Source organism: Hemiscyllium ocellatum, chromosome 39 (genome assembly GCF_020745735.1).
Source record: "Hemiscyllium ocellatum isolate sHemOce1 chromosome 39, sHemOce1.pat.X.cur, whole genome shotgun sequence".
In the NCBI taxonomy this organism is placed as follows: Eukaryota; Metazoa; Chordata; class Chondrichthyes; order Orectolobiformes; family Hemiscylliidae; genus Hemiscyllium; species Hemiscyllium ocellatum.
Window position 1 is genome coordinate 14,867,443 of NC_083439.1, and position 19,979 is coordinate 14,887,421.

The window sequence follows — 19,979 nt, forward strand, 5'->3', positions numbered from 1 at the left end:
TTGGACATTCAACGATAATATCATGTTTTCCAAAAAGAGTATTTTAATTTTTAATTTTAACTTAAATTTTTAAATCTACGTCTATTGACCCTTTCCCTCCATCAAGCCATCCTCCTCCCCACAATCCACCAAAACACAATGCATCATTGCAGGGCTGCTGTCACTTACAGCAGGGAAAGTAGCAAATCACAGGGAGCTACGGGACTGCTCTCTACCTGATTATTCACACTTAGCTACTGAGGTTATACTGTGATAAATAAACATGATAATCTATATGTGATCGATACCAAATCAACACTTCATCTCAAACTACCTACACAATTACATACGTGAGTACCATGAAGGACCAAGATATACTGAATCTGGAGAACATTTATTTGCAATTGATACATTAATTTCTTAGATTAGACTAGATTCCCTACAGTACGGAAACAGGTCCTTCGGCCCAACAAGTCCACACCGACCCTCTGAAGAGTAACCCACAGAGACCCATTCCCCTACTAATTCACCTATCATGATGGGCAATTTAGCATGACCAATTCACCTGACCTGCACATCTTTAGACCTCAGTCCCTATTTTGTAGGCATCTAGCCTTAGCTCTAAGATCAACATCCTGCACAGCCCAGAGATAACAGAGAATTGTTCAACTATTGGCTCAGCTACGTAAAGCAGGCATTTTAGATCACTATACAGCATTACATCACTGTAGGAGACCATCTGGCCTACTAAATCCATGCTGCTCTCTGTAGATCCAGTCAGTCCCATTCCCCATTCTAATGCTGTAGCCTTATGAGTTTACATCAAGTGGCAAAGCAATTTCTTTGTGAAATTATGGATCATAACCGCTCCTAACACTCATGGGCAACATGGTGCAGGTCATTTCCACTTCCTGTCCTAAAAAGGTTCTTCATTACAGCCCTCTAGCACCTCTTATCACTAAAGGCGAGAGTCAGTTCAGTTGATTGGACAGCTGGTTTTTCAATACAGAGTGGTGCCAACAATGCGGGTTCAATTTCTGCACTGGGTGACGTTACTTAAGAAGGCGGAAGCTTCATATCTAACCTCTCACCTGAGAAGTGATCATCTTCAGGTTAAATTCACCACCAATAGAGCTTCTTTCTCTCTCTCTCTCTCTCTAATGACAGAACAGCTCTCCGAGACTAAGGCACCTTTAGTTTATCAAAAAAAAAGTGAATGGTTTAACACCTACTTTTGGTGTTAATCAGAAATTTCTTTGCAAATTGCAGGGTATTACCTGGGTCTACCCCACCACAGGTTCAGCAAGCAGCTTGAATTGAAATGAAGTGAATTGAATTTGTTGTCAGATGTACCAAGGCACAGTGAAAAGCTTTGTCTTACGAGCAATGCTTATATAGCATAGATAAGTAAATAATAGGCAAACAGCAGCAAAACAAAAACACAGGTACAGGTGAATGCTAAGAGTTTGAGAGTCCATTTAGTATTCTAACAACAGTAGGGTAGAAACTGTTGTGAAACCGGCTGGTATGTGTGTTCAGGCTTCTATACCTTCTCCCTGATGGTAGTGGTTGTCAGGGTGGGATGGATCTTTGAGAATGCTGGCAGCCTTTCCTTGACAGGGGCCTGTTAGATGGATTCTCTTGATGGGAGGTTGGCCTTTGTGATTGTCTGGGCTGAGTTCACCATTCTCTGTAACTGTCTCCAATCTTGAATGGTACAGTTGCTATACCAGGTAGTGATACATCCAGACAGAATGCTCTTGATGGTGAACCTATAAAAGTTGGCCAGGGTATTGGCCATCATGCCAAATTTTCTTACCTGCCTGAGGAAGATGAGACGTTGTTGGGCCTTTGTAACCAGTGCATCCACATGAAGAGTCCAAGAAAGCATATTGTGGATGACCAATCCCAGGAGCTTGACACTCTCCACTTGTTCCATTTCTGTGCTGTTAATGTGTAGGGGGCTATGTGTAACATCCCACAAAGTCAAAAATGAATTCCTTGGTTTTGCCAGCTTTGAGAACTAGGTTGTTCTCAATGCACCATTTTTCCAGGTATTCCACCTCCTGCCTGTAGTCTGTTTCGTCACCATCTGAGATTTGACCGACTATGATGGTGTCATCAGGGAACTTGTAAATGGCATTAGTCTGGTATTTGGCGACGCAATCATGGGTATACAGTGAATGCAGTAGGGGGCTGAGTATGCATCCCTGGGGGGGCTCCAGTGTTGAGTGTTAGTGAGGATGAAATATTGTCCCCAATCTTCACTGATTGTGGCCTGTGGGTCAGGAAACTGAGGATCCAGTTGCAGAGAGTGGGGCTTAGTCCGAGATCACTAAGTTTAGTAATCAGTCTCGAGAGGATATTAGTGATGAAGGCTGAACTGTAATTAATGAGTAGGATTCTTACGTAGCTGTACTTTAGTGTCAAGATGTTCTTGGGAGGAGTGAAGGGCAAGTAGTATGGCATCTGATGTGGACCTTTTGGTCCGCTAGGCAGAGTGGAGTGGGTCAGGAGTAGTGGGGAGGCTGGAGCTGATTAATGCCATGATCTGCCTTTCAAAGCACTTCATGACCACCGAAGTTAGGGCCACTGGGCGGTAGTTATTGAAACATGCTGCATGAGCTTTCTTAGGCACAGGGATGATGTTGGCCCTCTTGAAACAGGCAGGGACAGTGGCCTGCTACAGGGAGAGGTTGAAGGTGTCCAGAAGACTGCCAGTTGATCTATGCATGCTCTGAGTGCACAGCCTGGTATTCCGTCTGGTCCCATCACTTTCCTTGGATTCACACGAAGAAAAACTGACTTGACCTCTGATACAGTGATGTTGAGATAGGTTCGTCAGCACTTGTCGGAATAGGTGCTACTTCTCTATCAAAATTCTGCTCAAAGCGATCGTAGAAGGTGTTGAGATGATCTGAGAGGGATGTGTCATCGTCTGCTATCTTGCATTGTCTCTTTTTAGAACCTGTGATGTTATTCAGTCCTTGCCATAGTTGCCGGATGTCTGTGTATTGGTCCTTGGCTGTCTTTATGGCTCTACAAAGGTCATACTTGGATTGCTTATATTTGAGTGGGTCTTCTGATCTGAAGGCCTCACACCTTGTTTTTAGCAGGTTCTGTATGTTCTGATTCATCCAGTGTTTCCAGTTGGGGAACACCTGGATTGACTTCCTCGGTATGCAGAACTCCACACACATGCTGATAAAGTCTGTGATGGTAGTGGCTTACTCGTCCAAGATACCTGCAGACTGTTTGAACGCGGCCCAATCAGCTGATTCCAGACAGCACCGGAGTTGACCCTCTGCCTCCTCCAACCAGCACTGGGCCTGTATTCTTGAGGGGTTCTCCTGCTTGACCTTGAAATGAGGGTGGGGCATGGAGCGTTGGATCTTTCACAGTGATGTAGCGGTGGTCTAAATGTTTGGGCCCCTGGTGGGGCAGGTAAAGTTCTGGTGGTACTTGGGCAACAACTTCCTTAGATTGGCTTGATTGAAATCACCAGTCACAATAAACAGGGCCTCAGGGTGTTCCACCTCCAGAGTGTTAGTGGTGGAGTACAGCACATCCAGAGCTTCCTCAATACTTTGCTTGTGCCGTTATGTACACAGCAGTTAGTATAGTATAAGTTAATGGCTGATGAAGACCCACAGTTCCAATATCCCAATTTTCTTTATTGCTATTCATCCTGTCAGGCCCACCCTTAGCCCACTCCCGATTCGAGGATTTATTCTGCCCCCTCACCAAGTCACAACACATTTGCTGCAAAGACATGAGGTACTCTTTTTCTCTTTATTCTCTTACGAGATGTGAGCATCACTGACAAGACTAACACTTGTTGCCCTCAATCTAAGTAACTTGCTGGGTCATTTCAGAAAGTATTTAAGAGTCAAACACAGTGGAATGAGTCTGGAGTCTTATGTAGACCAGATCAGGTAGGAACGATAGATTTCCATCCCTAAAGGACATCAGATGATTTTTATCAAGATTAGAGTGGTGCTGGAAAAGCACAGCAGATCAGGCAGCATCTGAGGAGCAGAAAAATTTACATTTGGGACAACAGCCCTTCATCAGGAATGTAGATTTTCCTGCTCCTCAGATGCTGCCTGACCTGCTGTGTTTTTCCAGCACCACTCTAATCTTGAATCTCATCTCCAGTATCTGCAGTACCCACTTCCGCCCAGATGATTTTTATGATGATTGAAGATGTTTTCACGGTCACCATGAGAGTTTTCATTCCAGGTTTTATTAATTGAATTCAAATTTATTTGGGTTGCTGCCTGGGTAGGTACAGAAAGGCACAGCTAATCATCTAAACGATGTTAGTGAGAGGCAGGGTGCAATTTTTGGATCTTTTTAGGGTCTCCAGTTTGGCATAGATGCCATTGGAGAAGACCTGATCCTGCATCTGAAAATGGCCTCAAATAAACACCCTGTAGTCTCAAACCAGACAGCACGCTCAAAACAGAGATTGTTGGGAGGTCAGCTGCTCTTTATGGAAGTTGTAATTCTAATGGACCAAAGTGCAGACGGGAATATCCATTTAAAAATGAAACAATTCATTATCAACTGCAGTGCACCCTTGGGGCTGAAAAGATGACACACTTTGCTCTGCACTGAACCACTATTAATGGCCCATGTTCCCATCAAATGCCTGAGAAAGCATAAAGAGTTATTGATAGCAATGTATCCTTTGCCTCTCACTTTGATACAAAGACTGCATTTTCTGATTGTCATGATTTCTCATTGTCAGTGCTCAATAAAGTAAATGTTTTATTTATGCACCTCCAATAAAATAGGAATTTATTTTTCAAAATAATTACAGGAACAAACTGTGAGCTCCTGACAAGTACACTTTGATGTAGATCAATGATTTTTCCTGGAAGGAGGAATGAAATGATCTTCGGGCAAGATGTTTCTGTCTATCTCACTGGGAGTGTATATGCAGGAGGTTCTGCCAATTTCAGTGATTGTGATTAAGTTGTCCTACTTAATGGTTGGGTCTTTATAGAAGCTATGACTATACCCAGATCATGACCACGATTGGAGATCTCTGCCTCTGTCACTGAATATAATTGAGCTTCTTCCATGGCATGTGGGTGTCACTGGAAGATCATCACTTGGTTACCCATCACCAAACTGAATGGCCTGCTTGGATATTTCAGAGGGCAGTTAAGAGTCAAGAACATCTCTGTGGACTGGAGTCACATGGAGGCCAGACCAGGTAAAGAGAGTGGATTCCTTTCCTTAAGGGAATTTGCTGCGTCAGATCTCCTGAAACGAGAAGTGATGAACATTTCCTGGTCACCACATTACAGAGGTGAGTTTGCTATTCCAGAATTATTAACTAATTGAATCTAAATTCCACCAGCTACCATGGCAGGATTTGAAGCAAGTTTCAAAAACATTAGCCTGGTTGTTATCTCCATCTTATCTGTTGGCAGATCATTAAGCAGGTACCACTATCAGTATGACACTGCTTCCTAATGAGGAGACTTTGACTATCTGATTGAAAGCAATCAGACTTTAAAAGCTCTTTGACTCACAGTGTATTGCAATGCTTTGCTTTGATTTATTACTATCACATGTACTAGGATACAGTGAAAGGTGTTGGCTTTACAGGAAGATCGTACTACACATGTGCATTACAGTAATAGAACAGAGTGCAGGATACAGTGTTACAGCTACCGAGTTAAAGTTTGGATGTACAGAGCCAGTTGAAATGATCCTCACCATCTTTAGTGAATTGTTCTCAAGTTCTACAGGGTCAGTTGCCTTTTCTAGGCCTAGGACATCAACCTGTCAGAGTTTTTCAAAACAAACATTTCAAAATCTCACTCCTGACTTGAGCAATCACTGTATAAGATTCTCCATACAGCAGATAAATAAGGTAGGAACAGGTTCTGGTAACTTTTCGTGATGCTGGAAATGGTTACAGCTAATTTTCTTTCATTCTGATTATCATTGATGTGCTGGGACCACTAATCACAGGTTCTGGGCGGTTTTGAGTCATTCTCTCACTGTCATCAGCAGACATTATAATGGCCTTCCAACAACATCAATGTGAACATTGAGAGGAGAGCCCAGATTCAATCAGAAATGGTGACATTGCCATTATGAGCAGGAATTTGGATGAAACAGGATCCTAATTTGCAGACCTTGCAAAGTAGAAATACCATTTGAGCGACAGGGATGTGCTAGAAACTGGATGAATAATTCATGGTCAACATATTTACACTGAGAAGGGTGTGGCTGTTGCATTCGATGGGCCCAATTTAATGCGACATGGGGGTTGGGGGTGGGGGGTGGGCCGTAGGTTGTGAGATCAGAGCAAAAGTGGTTAGAATTAGGTCAAAAGCTAGAGATGGAAGTGTCTCTTGTTGTAAAGACACAGCTAAATCAGATCTTTAGAGGACCACTGCTGCCACCATGTTGTATGCATTAGTTGGACATTTGGTCACAATATTTGCTGCCGCCACCCTTGTTTTAAGGAGTTGTCATCTATCCAGCCTGCTTTGTCTGGTGTTATCAAGGGGGGAGAAAAATACAGGTAGTTCAACAAGAGGAAGCATATGGCCTAAACATACATGTAGTAAACATAAACATAAACATATAGTTTCTTACCTGACAACAATCAGGTATAAGTTACAATGGCGTGACAAACAGTGTGACTGCGACCATGCAGAGATCTGGTTGTTAGGTTTATCTCCTTTATGACCCAGAGCATTTCTGCCCACCCAAGTCCTTATGCATCATCATATGCCCACCTCACTATTTACACTTTGAGGTCCAGACACCTTATATAACACCCACCCTTCCCGATTCCATCCAATTGCCTCAGCATTTGGGTCAAGGAGGGCCGTCTGATCCAGAGGCCAGTGATGCACTCATGTGGACAACTAAGGGTACCTTCTCACCGCTGCTTGTGGTAACTATGGTGCCATTATAAGCCGGGTGCTCCCTATGATGCTGCTGTGTCCGAAGAGATGCCTGGCCCATTAACTCTTGGAAATGGTGGCTCAGTTATAAGATTAGATTACTTACAGTGTGGAAACAAGTCCACACCGACCCGCCGAAGCGCAACCCACCCATACTTCTACATTTACCCCTTACCTAACATTACAGGCAATTTAGCATGGCCAATTCACCTGACCCGCACATCTTTGGACTGTGGGAGGAAACCGGAGCACCCGGACGAAACCCACGCAGACACGGGGAGAACATGCAAACCCCACACAGTCAGTCGCCCGAGTCGGGAATTGAACCCGGGTCTCAGGCGCTGTGAGGCAACAGTGTTAACCACTGTGCCACCGTGCCGCCCATAAAAATTATACCACTGGACTGGCAACCCAGAGGACCAGCCTAGTACCCTGGGAATATGGGTTCAAATCCCACCATGGTAGCTGATGGAACTTAAATTCAATTAATAAATCTGGAATTTAAATGTAGTCACAGTAATGGTGACCATGAAACCATTAGGGATTGCTATAAAAACAATTTGGTTACCAATGTCCTTTAAGGAACGAAATCTGTCATCCTTATTCAGATTGGTTTGTACGTGACTCCAATCCACAGTGATGCAGTTGTCTGTTAACTGCCCTCTGAAAGGGATGGGCAACAAATGCTAGCATTACCAGCAACAACCTATCAAAGAATTAAAAGACATGACCTCTTCACCCTTCACCCCCAAAAGAAGAGATAAAAACCTGGTTCCAAGTAATTAATTTCTTCTTTGGCACATAATTGGGTCAGGCTGTTGCAAATTGTTATGGTGGGGACCCCCTTCCACAATCCTCATTACTTCCTATCCCCAACCCAGGCTTCTGGTCCTTCCTCACAGCCAGTGCTGCTTGCTTAGAACTCAGGCCATTGAATTGGTGATGTGTAGTCACTGGTCTTGACCATCACAGGCAATGAAATGTATTTTAAAGTTACTGCCTGGGTATTAAGCATCATCTGCATTGACTGTCGAGAGATGATCTGGGTGATGAGATATCCCTTCCATCTAAACTATTGATGGGATACTGCAGCGTGGGAGAGTTCTCTCAGGGGCTGTCATTCTTTCTGAGCAATTTATCAGCTTGCCCCAGCAATGAGTAACACGCCTGGCAGTGAAAGTAAAACTTCACTCCATGCTGTTTACATTGCGGAGTCTCTCATGAGCTGATTACAATGGGGAGTGGGGGGGGGGGGGGGCTTCCCTTCAGTTCACCTTAACACATTCAATAATAAAGATCTTTAATTCAACCCAATAGTTCCTTAAATGAATGCAAGGTTTAAGACTATTCAACAATCCATTCCATGTGTTAATAATTCCTTGTTGAAATAAATTATTTCAGTTCTAATTTTGCCTTTTGCAAGAATGAGCCCATTTCTGCTAGTCCATCTGGAGCACTTTAGGCTAAAGTAATGTTTCAAATTAACTTATCCGTTCTGTTTGCCAACTTATATATCTCTATAAAACCACTTCTCAGAAGCTTTCTTTCAGGGCAGTAAATCAGAGGTTTCTCTAATCTCGCCTCATAATTCAAACCTCCAATTCTATTCATCAATCTCATGGAGTATCTCTGTACCGTCTCCATTGCTAGAATGTCTCCTCTCCATCACGGCTTTTTGAAACCAGATATATTATTCACAGTGTGATCAGATCAGTGTGCTGTACAGTGTGATCCTTCAAGATTCTGTTGACTTTGCAGATTGCTCTTCAGTCATGGATGGATTTCGTCAGTCATCGATTCTACATTGAATCTTCAAACATACCTGGGTCTTTTCCAATTATCATCCTTAGCCACTTTAAGCATTGTCTTTCTTTTTCTTATCTGCAAGTACTTTCCACTTAAAACATCAAATATAATCCTTTTTTTTTGTCCACTTGCACATGTAATTCAATTGATTCATTAATCTTTGGCTGTCTGTTCTGTTTCTATTGCTCTTAGTTTTGAGTTACCAGCAGATGTCACTAATTTGTGGTGATGAGCAGGCTCTAAATGTCATTTAACATAGCCAAAGCAAGAGCCCCCGATGCTTTCACTTACACTGTATTTGCCCTGATCACAGCCGCAGTAAGTGCTCTCCATCGTGTAGCTCCGGAGAACCCCAATCTCTCTCCAAACCACCACACGTGCAGTCGCTTCCCTCGACTTCTGGACCAAAAAGCAGCAGCGGTTCATGGCAAATGCCGGGGAGATCTTGTCCAGGACTTTGGGGATGGTCTATCAAGAAATAATTAGAAGAAATTGATTTAGTTATTGCAAAAGCAGCAAGTCAGTGATCAGATACTTTGACAGATTTACATTCATGTCACAGGGCAGGGTGAGTGATGTTCCTTGAACAACCGCTGGGAGAATTTCTGTAGCTCAGGCTTATGATCATGTCCAGTAAGTTAGTCAGATGATAAAGACCACACTGAACATTTTAAAGCAGGCGCCGTGACAGATTTCTCTGTTGCTATTTATTTATTTGGTGTTCAAGGTGAGGAAGGGCAACAGTTGTCAACAGAAATAAAGAGGGCACTAAATGAGCAAGGGAAGAGACCGACATCAGTCAATAGAACAATGTGATCTAACAATGTTAGTCAATGGAACAGCGATGGCTTGAATTTTGTCAACAGGACTGTGAAAGCAAGTATTGTTCATAAATGAAGAGAAGCAGACCACTATGCAATGAAATGGTAAGAGTGAATGCTTGTCAATGAGAAGATGTCTATTGGTCAATGTTAGGAAGCATTATTAAGGTTAGGTTGTGTTCAGAAACTTTATTGTTAGGTAGTGCTCACGTAAGGTAGTATTAGCAAGTCTGGAAACTGTTAGCTTCACTAGACAACAGTAAGCCATTATGTTACACTAAGAACAGACTGAAACACTGATGACATAATGGGGCCACAGGGAGGGTGAACAGATAACAGGACATTGAAACCGTGTCAGATTGCACGTAGCTCATACTGAGGTAACTGAATCTTATCTCTTCTGGAACCAATACTATTAGAGAATACCGCTTCTTACCAAATAAGGATGTAGCACTGGGATGTGAGGGGCTAAAAGCTAGACAAAGAGAACAATAGCTCAGAACGCGCCTTCTCCAGTGAAGAGTAAATATCTCACTGTAATTTTGTGTACGTCTCTCTCATTAAACCAGCTTATATTTTGAATCAGATCCAGTGTCTCTCTCCTTCAAACGAACACGGGACGGTAGCCCCGTCCTAACATCAATAAAACAATGAGAAAGATTATGTTTGCCAGGTTAATGATAATTATCCAATAATCAATCGATTAATTCCGTGGGTTAGTTAACAGTAAAACACATAATAAGTTATGAAGCAGACTATACAGCAAAGTAACTGATTTCTATTTAGTGGCTTTCACATTCACAATAGAATCACAGTCAGGCAGAGTCACAATGTTGTATACACACAGTACATGGAGTCCACAAAAGGTAAACTTATTTAAAGACAAGATACTTTTATAACAGTGCCCATCAAATAAAGTCTTGGGGTGAGGGGAGAGAGGTATGTCTTTGTCAGTAAAAATTCAAATATTTGCAGTTCAAACAAGAGTCAGTAAGCATTGGCCCCTCACATTTGCTATGTTCATTAAATGATTGGATTGCAAGTTGAGTTAAGGCAGACTTATTTCAAATTTTTCCTGAACCATACCGTTAAAACCACTTACAGGTTGTACTTAGCTACTGGAAACCCAGACTCTCAATAAGAACCCATTTCTACTAGAAATGGGCCAAATAACTGTCATATTGTTCTCAGTCATGAAAGTGCAATAAAATTCACAGAAATATTCTAACAGTATGAACTTCACAAATTGCATCTATATTGTCAACAAGTGCAGCAGTATAGTGTTTATGTCGCTGCTTTGGTAATCCAGGGCTATGAACTGAGCTAAAATCCTAGCACAGTTAGTGGGAAATCTGAATTCCGTGATGTAAAGAATTATGACACATGTACGCAATCCTTTAGCCGAAAAGCTCCGAAATCTGAAGTTTCTCTCGTGAAGTTTTTTTTCTGTATAACAAGGGTGTTTGGCGTGCTAATGGGTGACCCATCTCCACACCCACTCGACCCATGTCACTCAGATGTGACATGTGGATCGGCTGTTTGGTAAGATTTTTATTTAATTTCATTGTGAAAATGTCATTTATTCTGAAATGCAAAACATTCCGAATTCCAAAAAACAACCGGCCCCAAAGATTTCAGATAAAAGGATTGTGTACCTGTACAAAATCCAAAGTTAAAAATCACACAACAGCAGGTTGTAGTCCAATGGGTTTAATTGAAAGCACACTAGCTTTCAGAGCATCACTCCTTCATCAGGTGGTTGTACAAAATCCAGTCTTTCAGGAAAGGCGCGCAGCCATGCTCACTTGCTCTGGTTTGCGACTGGAGACCCACAGCAATATGGTTGACTGTGAAATGTTCTAGTAAAGCAAGTCATTGCATCAAAGCACTCCACAAAAATAAACAATAAGAAAAAAAATGTCAGACAGACCATCCAGCAGCAACCTAAGCACCAGATGCAGCAAATGCACACCAAGCGCAGGCAAACCTGCTCAGTCCACCTTATTTACATCTGGTGACTTGTGCCAAAATTGGGACAGCTGTCCCCTAAACAAGCAACAACCTGACACAGTAACAAAAGACAAACCCATGAGCCAAACGTGACTGGGAATATAAATTCTGAGAACGTGATTGACCAAGTGTGGAAAATCTCTGCACTTGTCGGTAAAAGAGAGGTCTCCCTCTCGCTGGCTGCAAGACGCAAGTTGCAAGTCAGCAAAGACTCCATCGAGAAGAAACAGCACAACTTTGGTCAACTTGCAGCACCAAGAATCCCCGAACTGAATGCTCACCTGCCAAGGTCATTGCTATTGAAACCGTCCAATGTAACGACCATAACATTTCACTATCTAATCCTCACCTAGGGGAGAAGTGATGAAACACATGATGATTAGGAAAAAGACACACGAATCAGTCTTTGTCTTGTCCATGAGGACTAGACTGTGAAATGTGACAATGTCAAAAATCATGCATCACCAGGTTATAGTCCAACAGGTTTATTTGGAAGCACTAACTTTCAGAGTACTGCTCCTTCTGCATTGCTCCAGTGGCGCTCTGAAATCTAGTGCTACCAATAAACCTGTTGGACTATAACCTGGTTTTGCGTGATTTTTAACTTTGTACACCCCAGTCCAACACCGGCACCTCCAAAATCGTGAAATATGACAACCATTAACCATTGTGTTTCCTCACTTCTAACCTGTGTATACGTGTGTCATGATTTATTATCTTTCCTCACATTTTAGTAACTAATATAACTGCACTATTTTCTTAGCCCAAGAAAGTGTTATTAAATCGACTAATTTTAAAACATAAATGCACTGGAACTGGGAAGGGATTGCTTGCTGTGATCAACAAAGGAAAGGGAGTGTTGATTGAAACACTGGTGTTATCTTCACCAGTTGCATATGCACTTGCCCATGACAGTATCAGTAGGAGTGACCACTGCACAGGACTTGTGGAGATGATATCCTGTCTTACACACTGACTGTACAACCACCTTGCTAAATGGAATGGACTCAGAACAGATTTGGCAACTCAAACTAATCATCAGTGAGGTGTTGTCTATCATCAGCAAAGGAGATTGCAATTCCATCATAACTGTCTCCTCATGGTCCTACATGTCCATCACTCAATCATTAGCATCAAGTCAGGGGATCATCAGGTTTAATGTGAAGTGCAGAACAACATGCCAGGAATAACACCAAGTGTACCTAAAATCTTGGTGAAAATACTTTACCATAGAGGGCTATTGAGTTTGGGTCGCTACTTTTATTCAAGGCAGATTTTTTTTAATCCATAAGGCAATCAAGGGCTGTGGAGAAAGGGCAGGAAAGTAGAGTTGGGGATTATTACATCAGCCATAATCTCATTGAATGGGTGAGCAGACATGATGGGCTGAATGGCCTACTTCTCCTCTGACATCTTCTGGTCTTGCACAGGATTACAGGTATGCTAAAGAGCAGAAGCAGAATGTGATAGAAAGAGCCAAGCAATTGTGCAACCAATAGTTCAGGACAGAGCTGTGCAGTTCAGCCACATCATATCACGAATGCAAAGGGAAAGTTCTTTGAACATCCTCATTCCCAATGGTGACACAGCCAGCAAGTCAGTGCAAAAGCGAAGCCTGAAACATTTGCAATCATCTTCAGCCAGAAATGCTCAGCAGATGATCCACCTCGGCCTCATCTAGTCATTTATGCTGTAACAGAAGGCGGTCTTCAGAAATCTTATTTCAATCCATGTTGAGTTCAAAAAAGTGCTGAGTGCACTGCACACAACAAAGGCAGCTCCAAAAGCCCTGACAACATCCCTTACTAACAACATGAAAGATGTACCTTCTATTCTACACAGAGTAGAGTAATTCAAGTTGGTGGATCATCACCAACTTCTCAAGGACAATTTGGAAGAAAGACTAAATTAACTGGCCTTGTCAGTAGGGCCACAATCTTATCAATGAGTGTTGACTAAAAACATATATATTCATGTAGACAAAGGTTTCAGGAAATTTAATCATGAGCGGAGTTGTAATTATTTCAGATTTCCACAAAAGTTAATTTCTTAATATAACCAAAAGCATTTAACTGGAGAGCCGAATATTCCAACAAGCCACTAGATAGGAAAATGTAATGATGATACTTACCCGATATCCAATATCCTCTTTCAATGTTGCTGTGTCAATGCTGGACCTTGCCTGCCACAGTGTCTCCTTAAGGCTGCATCCGTACATGAAGACATTCTTCTTCCGTGAATGCCCATGGTAGTCACAATAAACCTGGTACAAAACCAATAGGTAAGTTCAGGAGAGTCTGGATGCACCAGCACTCAAAACATCGGAATGCCATTAAGATATATGTAACAGTATCAAACTAACTATCGCTGAGGAACAGTATGCTGAAAGAGCACAGACTAATAATTATATAGGATCAGTCACAGAGCAGCAAACAAAGAGTCAGAATTAAGTGTTTGAGACAAAACAGCAATCCTTGTTATTTTCAGATTCAGAATGCAGTATTATGGGCTTTTCGCCTGACCATCTGTAGTTGTTAGATTATATGCATAGTGAGCTCTCAGCCTGAGTTATGCTTATCATTGGGAGCTAAGACCATAAGATGCAGTGCAGACTCAGGTCATTCAGCCCAATGAGTCTGTTCCGCCATTCGATCATGGCTGATATGTTTCTCAACCCCATTCTCCTGCTTATTGATCCCCTTACCAATCAAGAAACTTTGTCTCCATTGCACTCAATGACTTGGCCTCCACAGCCCTCTGCAGCAAAGAGTTCTGCAGAATTACCATCCTCTTACTGAAGAGGTTCTCCTCCATCTCAGTTCTAAAGGGTCTTGCCTTCACTCTGAGCCTGTGCCCTTGGGTCCTAATCTCTCCTATTAGTGGAAATGCCTTTTTCGCGGTCCACTCTATCCAGGCCTCTCAGTATTCTGTAAGCTTCAAAGAGACTCCCTACCAGTAATTCTAAACTCCATCAAGTACAGACCCAGGCTGAGTAAGACTCATGTCTGGAGGATAAAGGAGGCAACAGTTGCAGGAGGAAGATAAGAAAGTGGAATTAAGACCAGAATCAAAGCAGAATGGCAGAGTAGGCCAAAAGAAACAAATAGCCTCCTCCTGCTTCTAATTCTTATGTTCTTGTCTCCTGGGACCATAGACTGCTTTATTGGCCCCTTCATATTGTTGGTACTTAATCTTCTGATTCCCTTGTGAAAACAAATACAATGGAGTAATTTAACAAATCCACAATGTCTATATTCACCATTATAGCTTTCGTGCGTGTATTCAAAGTCGCACATACCAGTTTCCCATGTTTGTCCTATTAATTATATTCCATGCAGCTGTATTCTTAGCTTTAATACCTTTGTAATTATTTCCTCAAAATCCTTTTCTGCACCTCTTATTTTCTTTAGGATCTTTTATTGTTCTTCTTGTCTGCTAAATTTCAACTTCTGTTTTCATTACTTGGAGGTTTTTTTTGTGTTTGATACAACTTTTCCTCAGTTGTTGAAATAGTTGCCTAACTGAACAAATGGGGACTTCACCTTTTGAAGGGTACGTTATAACAAGCAGCAACATCGTAGCAGAGGGAACAATCCCAGACTTCACAGACAAAACACTGGCTGGCTCCTTCAAGTACAGGAAAAGTATATTCTGGGTTTTTAATCCCCCTGCATTGGTCATGCTCCTTGTCCCACCTGCTTTAAGTCACTAACACTTACCAGTGGGGTCTTGCCAATACTTCTCATGTAGCTGAGGAGACCCTTTGTATGATAAATAGTTGGATGAAGGTCAGGCTTTGGATCGGACCATTGCCTGTTCAAATCCTCTCCACTCAAAGAGCAGCGATGGCTAAAAGAAAAATCATATAAGTGAGATAAAAGTGCAAACGTGCAACTTTAATTCTAGGGGTAGGTAATGGCCTCATTGTATTATCATCAGGCTGGTAATCCAGGGACCTAGGAAATGTCCTGGGGATCCAGATGTGAATCTCACCAAGGCAGATGGTGGAATTTGGATTCAATTAAAAACCAAGAGCCCAATAATAACCATTAATCCATTGTTGATTGTTAGAAAAACCCTTTTAGTTCATTAATGTATTTTAGGGAAGGAAACCTTACCTGGTTTAGCCTACGTGTGACTCCAGACCCACAGCAACATGGTTGACCCTGTGGGCAATTCAGGATGGGCAATAAATGCTGGCCTAGCTAGCAATGCCCTCATCCCTGAAATGATGTTTTAAAAAAATTTCTTCCCAACTACAAGTGAAATGAAAGAGTTCCTTGAACAAATAGTGCCTTACACGTAATGGGATTTGAAATAAAAACACCAGAACCTGACACTGAACTTTACACAGGTCTAGACCCCTAAGGGGGAATGACTCAGCTTTGATGGCCATGACACTGAATCCAAGGCCACATCTGACTGATACATTATTGTGGTCAATAGGCACCAGCATTGTTAAAGATTAATGCAGTGAGCCATGTCAGCACAAGATATTTAACATGATCACTCACAACTCTCAGCTCCAGTAAGCGCCTTGGGAGAACACATTGTTAAAAATGATAGTATTTCCCAGGCTAGTTCACTGATCCAATTCAGTTAGTAGCTGGGGCAAACGTTTCAGGCAAGAGTCTCAGGCTTTCATTCCCAGTCTGGGTCGATTGGTTTTAGTCATCATTAGCAATGTCAGATGGAGTACTCAGAAATCCTCACTATCCAGTGCATAATATCCTCACCGTGCAGTAATAACTCCTTGGGAGTGTATCTATGTAGAATCAGATGAAGAAATCGTTGTATTTACCACAACTAAACATTCTACAGACATTCAGGGCTGACAGCAGATGGATCAGCTCAACAATTTTGTCAAAGCTAGCCTCCGAATTGATGCCATCCAATTAAAGACCAGCTCCTGGCACAAATGGCTCAATAAGGGAGCCAGCAGCTCAGCAGCTGTGCCCACAGCTAAGGCGGAGGCAATCAGGAGACCACAGGGAGGTGATCATTATTTACAATTGTAAATGGACGAGGGTCGATGGCTCTGCTGGTAATTGGGGAACAGAGTGATTGATGAGGTCCACAGGAGTGGGCTCTCCTTATAGCAGCCTCCATCTTGGGTGCCCAAACAGCTTCCACAATGTGGGGCTGCCAATCTACACTTTGCCCTGTCTCTTACCCCACCTGGAGATCTCGATCAATCGAGGGACAGCGTCCAGGATCCATCCTGGCTTCCCATTTTTTTCTTGCACATTCAATTCCCTTCTGCTCCACCACCCAGGCAGCAATAGAACTCACTGTCTGCAAGAATGTGTGAAAAATGACCAACTTGGTGAAGTAAGGTTAACATAACTGCTCCACATGGAATAAGTCTTTATCTGATGGTATTGACATATAATCACTAACTGCACCTTAAAAGCTCTGGTATGTGGCTTATGCTCAGAACCCAAATGGACAATGACACCCATATGTGTTATTCTACTCATGTTCCAGTTCTACAATGACCCATTTAGATTAGTTTCCCTACAGTAAGGAAATAAGCCCTTTGGCCCAACAAGTCCATACTAACCCTCCGAAGAGTAGCCCACCCACACTTACATTTACCCCTGACTAATGCACCTAACACTCTGGGCAATTTAGCATGGCCAATTCACCTGACCTGCGCATCTTTGTGGGAGGAAACCCGAACACCCGAAGGAAACCCACGCAGACATGGGGAGAATGTACAAACTCCACACAGAAAGGCAGTCATCCAAGGTGGGAATTGAACCTAGGTCCCTGGCGCTGTGAGGCAGCAGTGCTAACCACTGAGCCACCATGCTGCTGTTTTGCCACAAGAGAAAGTACTGCTGCCATCTGAGCTTTCACCCTGATCTGGGTTCCCCAGTTCAAATGCAGCCAATTGTCCTCCAGCTGACAACAGGCACTTTGAGCATGGTGTGTTTCCCTTTAAAAATTTAACAAGATAATTGCAAGTGAGTGTCCCAGGGAGAGTCTCCAGCACCCAGACCTGGTGCCTATCCCTCCCATGGTTTCCAGCAGCTGAAACTTAAGGTCATTTCATTACTCATTGTTATTTTTGGTCTTAATAGAATAATAAAATGCAACAGATGCTGGAAACCTGAATGAAGTTAGAAAACATAAAAAAAAGATCAGCAGATCTGGCATCATGTGTGAAGAGGGAAACAGAGTTAACGTTTCAAGTTAGTGACCTTCCAGCGGAAAAGAGGATGGGTGAGAGATGCAATAATGTTTAGGACAAGGGCTGGTGTGGGACATTGACAAGAAAGGTCTGTGACTGGGGGTGGAGAGATGACAGGTGGATTGCATGATACAAGAGGTTGGGATTAGAGTAGTGCTAGAAAAGCATAGCAGGTCAGGCAGCATCTGAGGAATTCTGCTCCTCAGATGCTGCCTGACCTGCTGTGCTTTTCCAGCACTGCTCCAATGTTGACTCTAATCTCCAGCATCTGCAGTACCCACTTACGCCCACCTGAGAGAAGAGGGCGACATGCAGGTCAAAGCAGATGGTGATAGTGGTAAATGAACAAAACACAGGACAGAGGAACACAAACAAAATACCACAGATGCTGGAAAAAACTCAGCAGATCTGGCAGTATCTGTGGAGAGAGAAACATTTCGCATCACCCTCCCCATAGATGCTGCCAGACCTGCTGATTACCTCCAACACTTCCTGTGTGTGTCACAGTCTCAGTAGAAGTGCCTGGAGCAAACATTTCAAAGCAAAAGCATGAGGAAAACTAAAATGAGTGATTTAAAAAGGCAAATTGTGAGGAGTGGGTTTGGGGAGGGATTATTTGTCTTTGGACCAGTAGTTTTCAGGGTTCATTTTCTAAAGACAAGAAAACAGAAATGTAATATAAGCAACCAGGTTCCTCAAATCAGAAAAATTAATTCAGGAAATCTGACTTTCTAATTAAATTATTTCCACTGTTCAAACTAATTTGAATTGTTAATGAGAGGTTTTTAAAATTAATAAAGGGATTTTAATGGAGTTCTTCCCCAATGACCCACTGTCAATGCTAAATTCTAAAGTGCATGGTTTAATAATGTCTTCCCACCCAGTGTTTGGGGACTGTGCACTGCATTCTATTCCTCTCTCTCGAGGAGGCATTTTAACTCAAGGCACTTAATAAACGGTTTCATAACATGCATTAAACTATTGTGCAAATCACATTTAAATCATTTGAGTATTTTTTCATTCCCCCCCCTCACAGTTGAAAAATCAAATGAACTCTTATGAAGACTGTGGTAACAGGCATGTCAATAATAATTTGGACAAGATTGGCTCATTTCCCTCAATATCATTTGTCCATATTCATTTCCTGCGATTGGAATAAGCAGGTGATTGTTTCTCTGTTCTCTTGCATAAGCAGAGAGGCAAGAAAGGAACCCATTGAAAAAGTTACAGCCCTGGAGCTGGCAATTTGGACCATCTTATCTGGATTTGCCACCTGTTCTAATTCCACTCCCTCCTGCCCTTGTGGCACAGTGGTAGAGACCCTACCTCTAGACCATGTGGCCTGCGCTCAAATCCCACTTGATCCAGGTGGTGTGCAATAACATTATTGAATAGATTGATTAGAAAAATAGATTAATTAAAACAATATTTTTTTTAAAAAAGAAGCCCCACCATGCGGTGTGTAGTCTTGCCAATTGCAACAGTTCAGGTGCAAAACCAGGATACTTTTCAATGAATTGAGGGGTTCCACCTCAATTACCAAGCCAGGCAGATACCAATCCCCTCTGGCTGAAAGTGGTTTCCCTATGCCCTTTCTAATTCTTTCAGATTACCTTCAATCTGTACTCACCCTCTGTATTTGACCTCTCTACAAGGGGGATTATGTCTTCCCTGGCTGCTGCACCCAAGCCCTTCACTCTTCCATACCTCAGTATCTTCTGTTCAAAGGAAAGCAACTCAAGCCTGGCCAACGATTTCTCACGACTGCAATTTTCCAGCCCAGGCAACATTCTTTTATATCTTCTCTCTAGTCTCTCCAGAACAATAATGCCTTTCCTTCAATGTGGTGATATAAAAGCTGGGAATGCTCATCAGTATTGAGTGAGATGCTTTCAAAGATAGTAGCACAATAAGATCACTTCCCACCTTTCTGATGCCAGTACTGTTCTGATCATAGACATCAGTGCCAGCTGTGATTCCATCTATGCCACCCTCATCCATCCATGGTCACCACAGTGTTGTGGACCAGGCCAGACCCCTCAAAACATTTCAAGAAAAGCGGCTCAGATCCTAACTTGTTGGTTTAAGCAGGAGTGACGCAACTGATCAACCCACTTTGTTTTAAACAAAACAGAAAGTTATTTACAAGATTACCAAACTCAATACACAAAAACAGAACTGAATACCAAATAACTTCACCTGTCTGAAACCCCAACAGACTATCCCAAC

The 19,979-nt window shown here is 42.5% G+C and overlaps 1 protein-coding gene across 1 annotated transcript in view; it reads right to left on the minus strand.

The window, feature by feature from the left end:
* LOC132834190 (cytosolic carboxypeptidase 4) overlaps positions 1 to 19,979 on the minus strand; it is a 248,579-nt gene that overhangs the window by 60,116 nt on the left and 168,484 nt on the right. Inside the window, exons 19-21 of the mRNA XM_060852856.1 lie at positions 15,274 to 15,403; positions 13,686 to 13,817; positions 9,015 to 9,191 (exon numbers count right to left, since the gene is read on the minus strand). Of these exons, the coding sequence (XP_060708839.1) occupies positions 9,015 to 9,191; positions 13,686 to 13,817; positions 15,274 to 15,403 (439 nt within the window). The remainder of the gene's footprint in view (positions 1 to 9,014; positions 9,192 to 13,685; positions 13,818 to 15,273; positions 15,404 to 19,979) is intronic.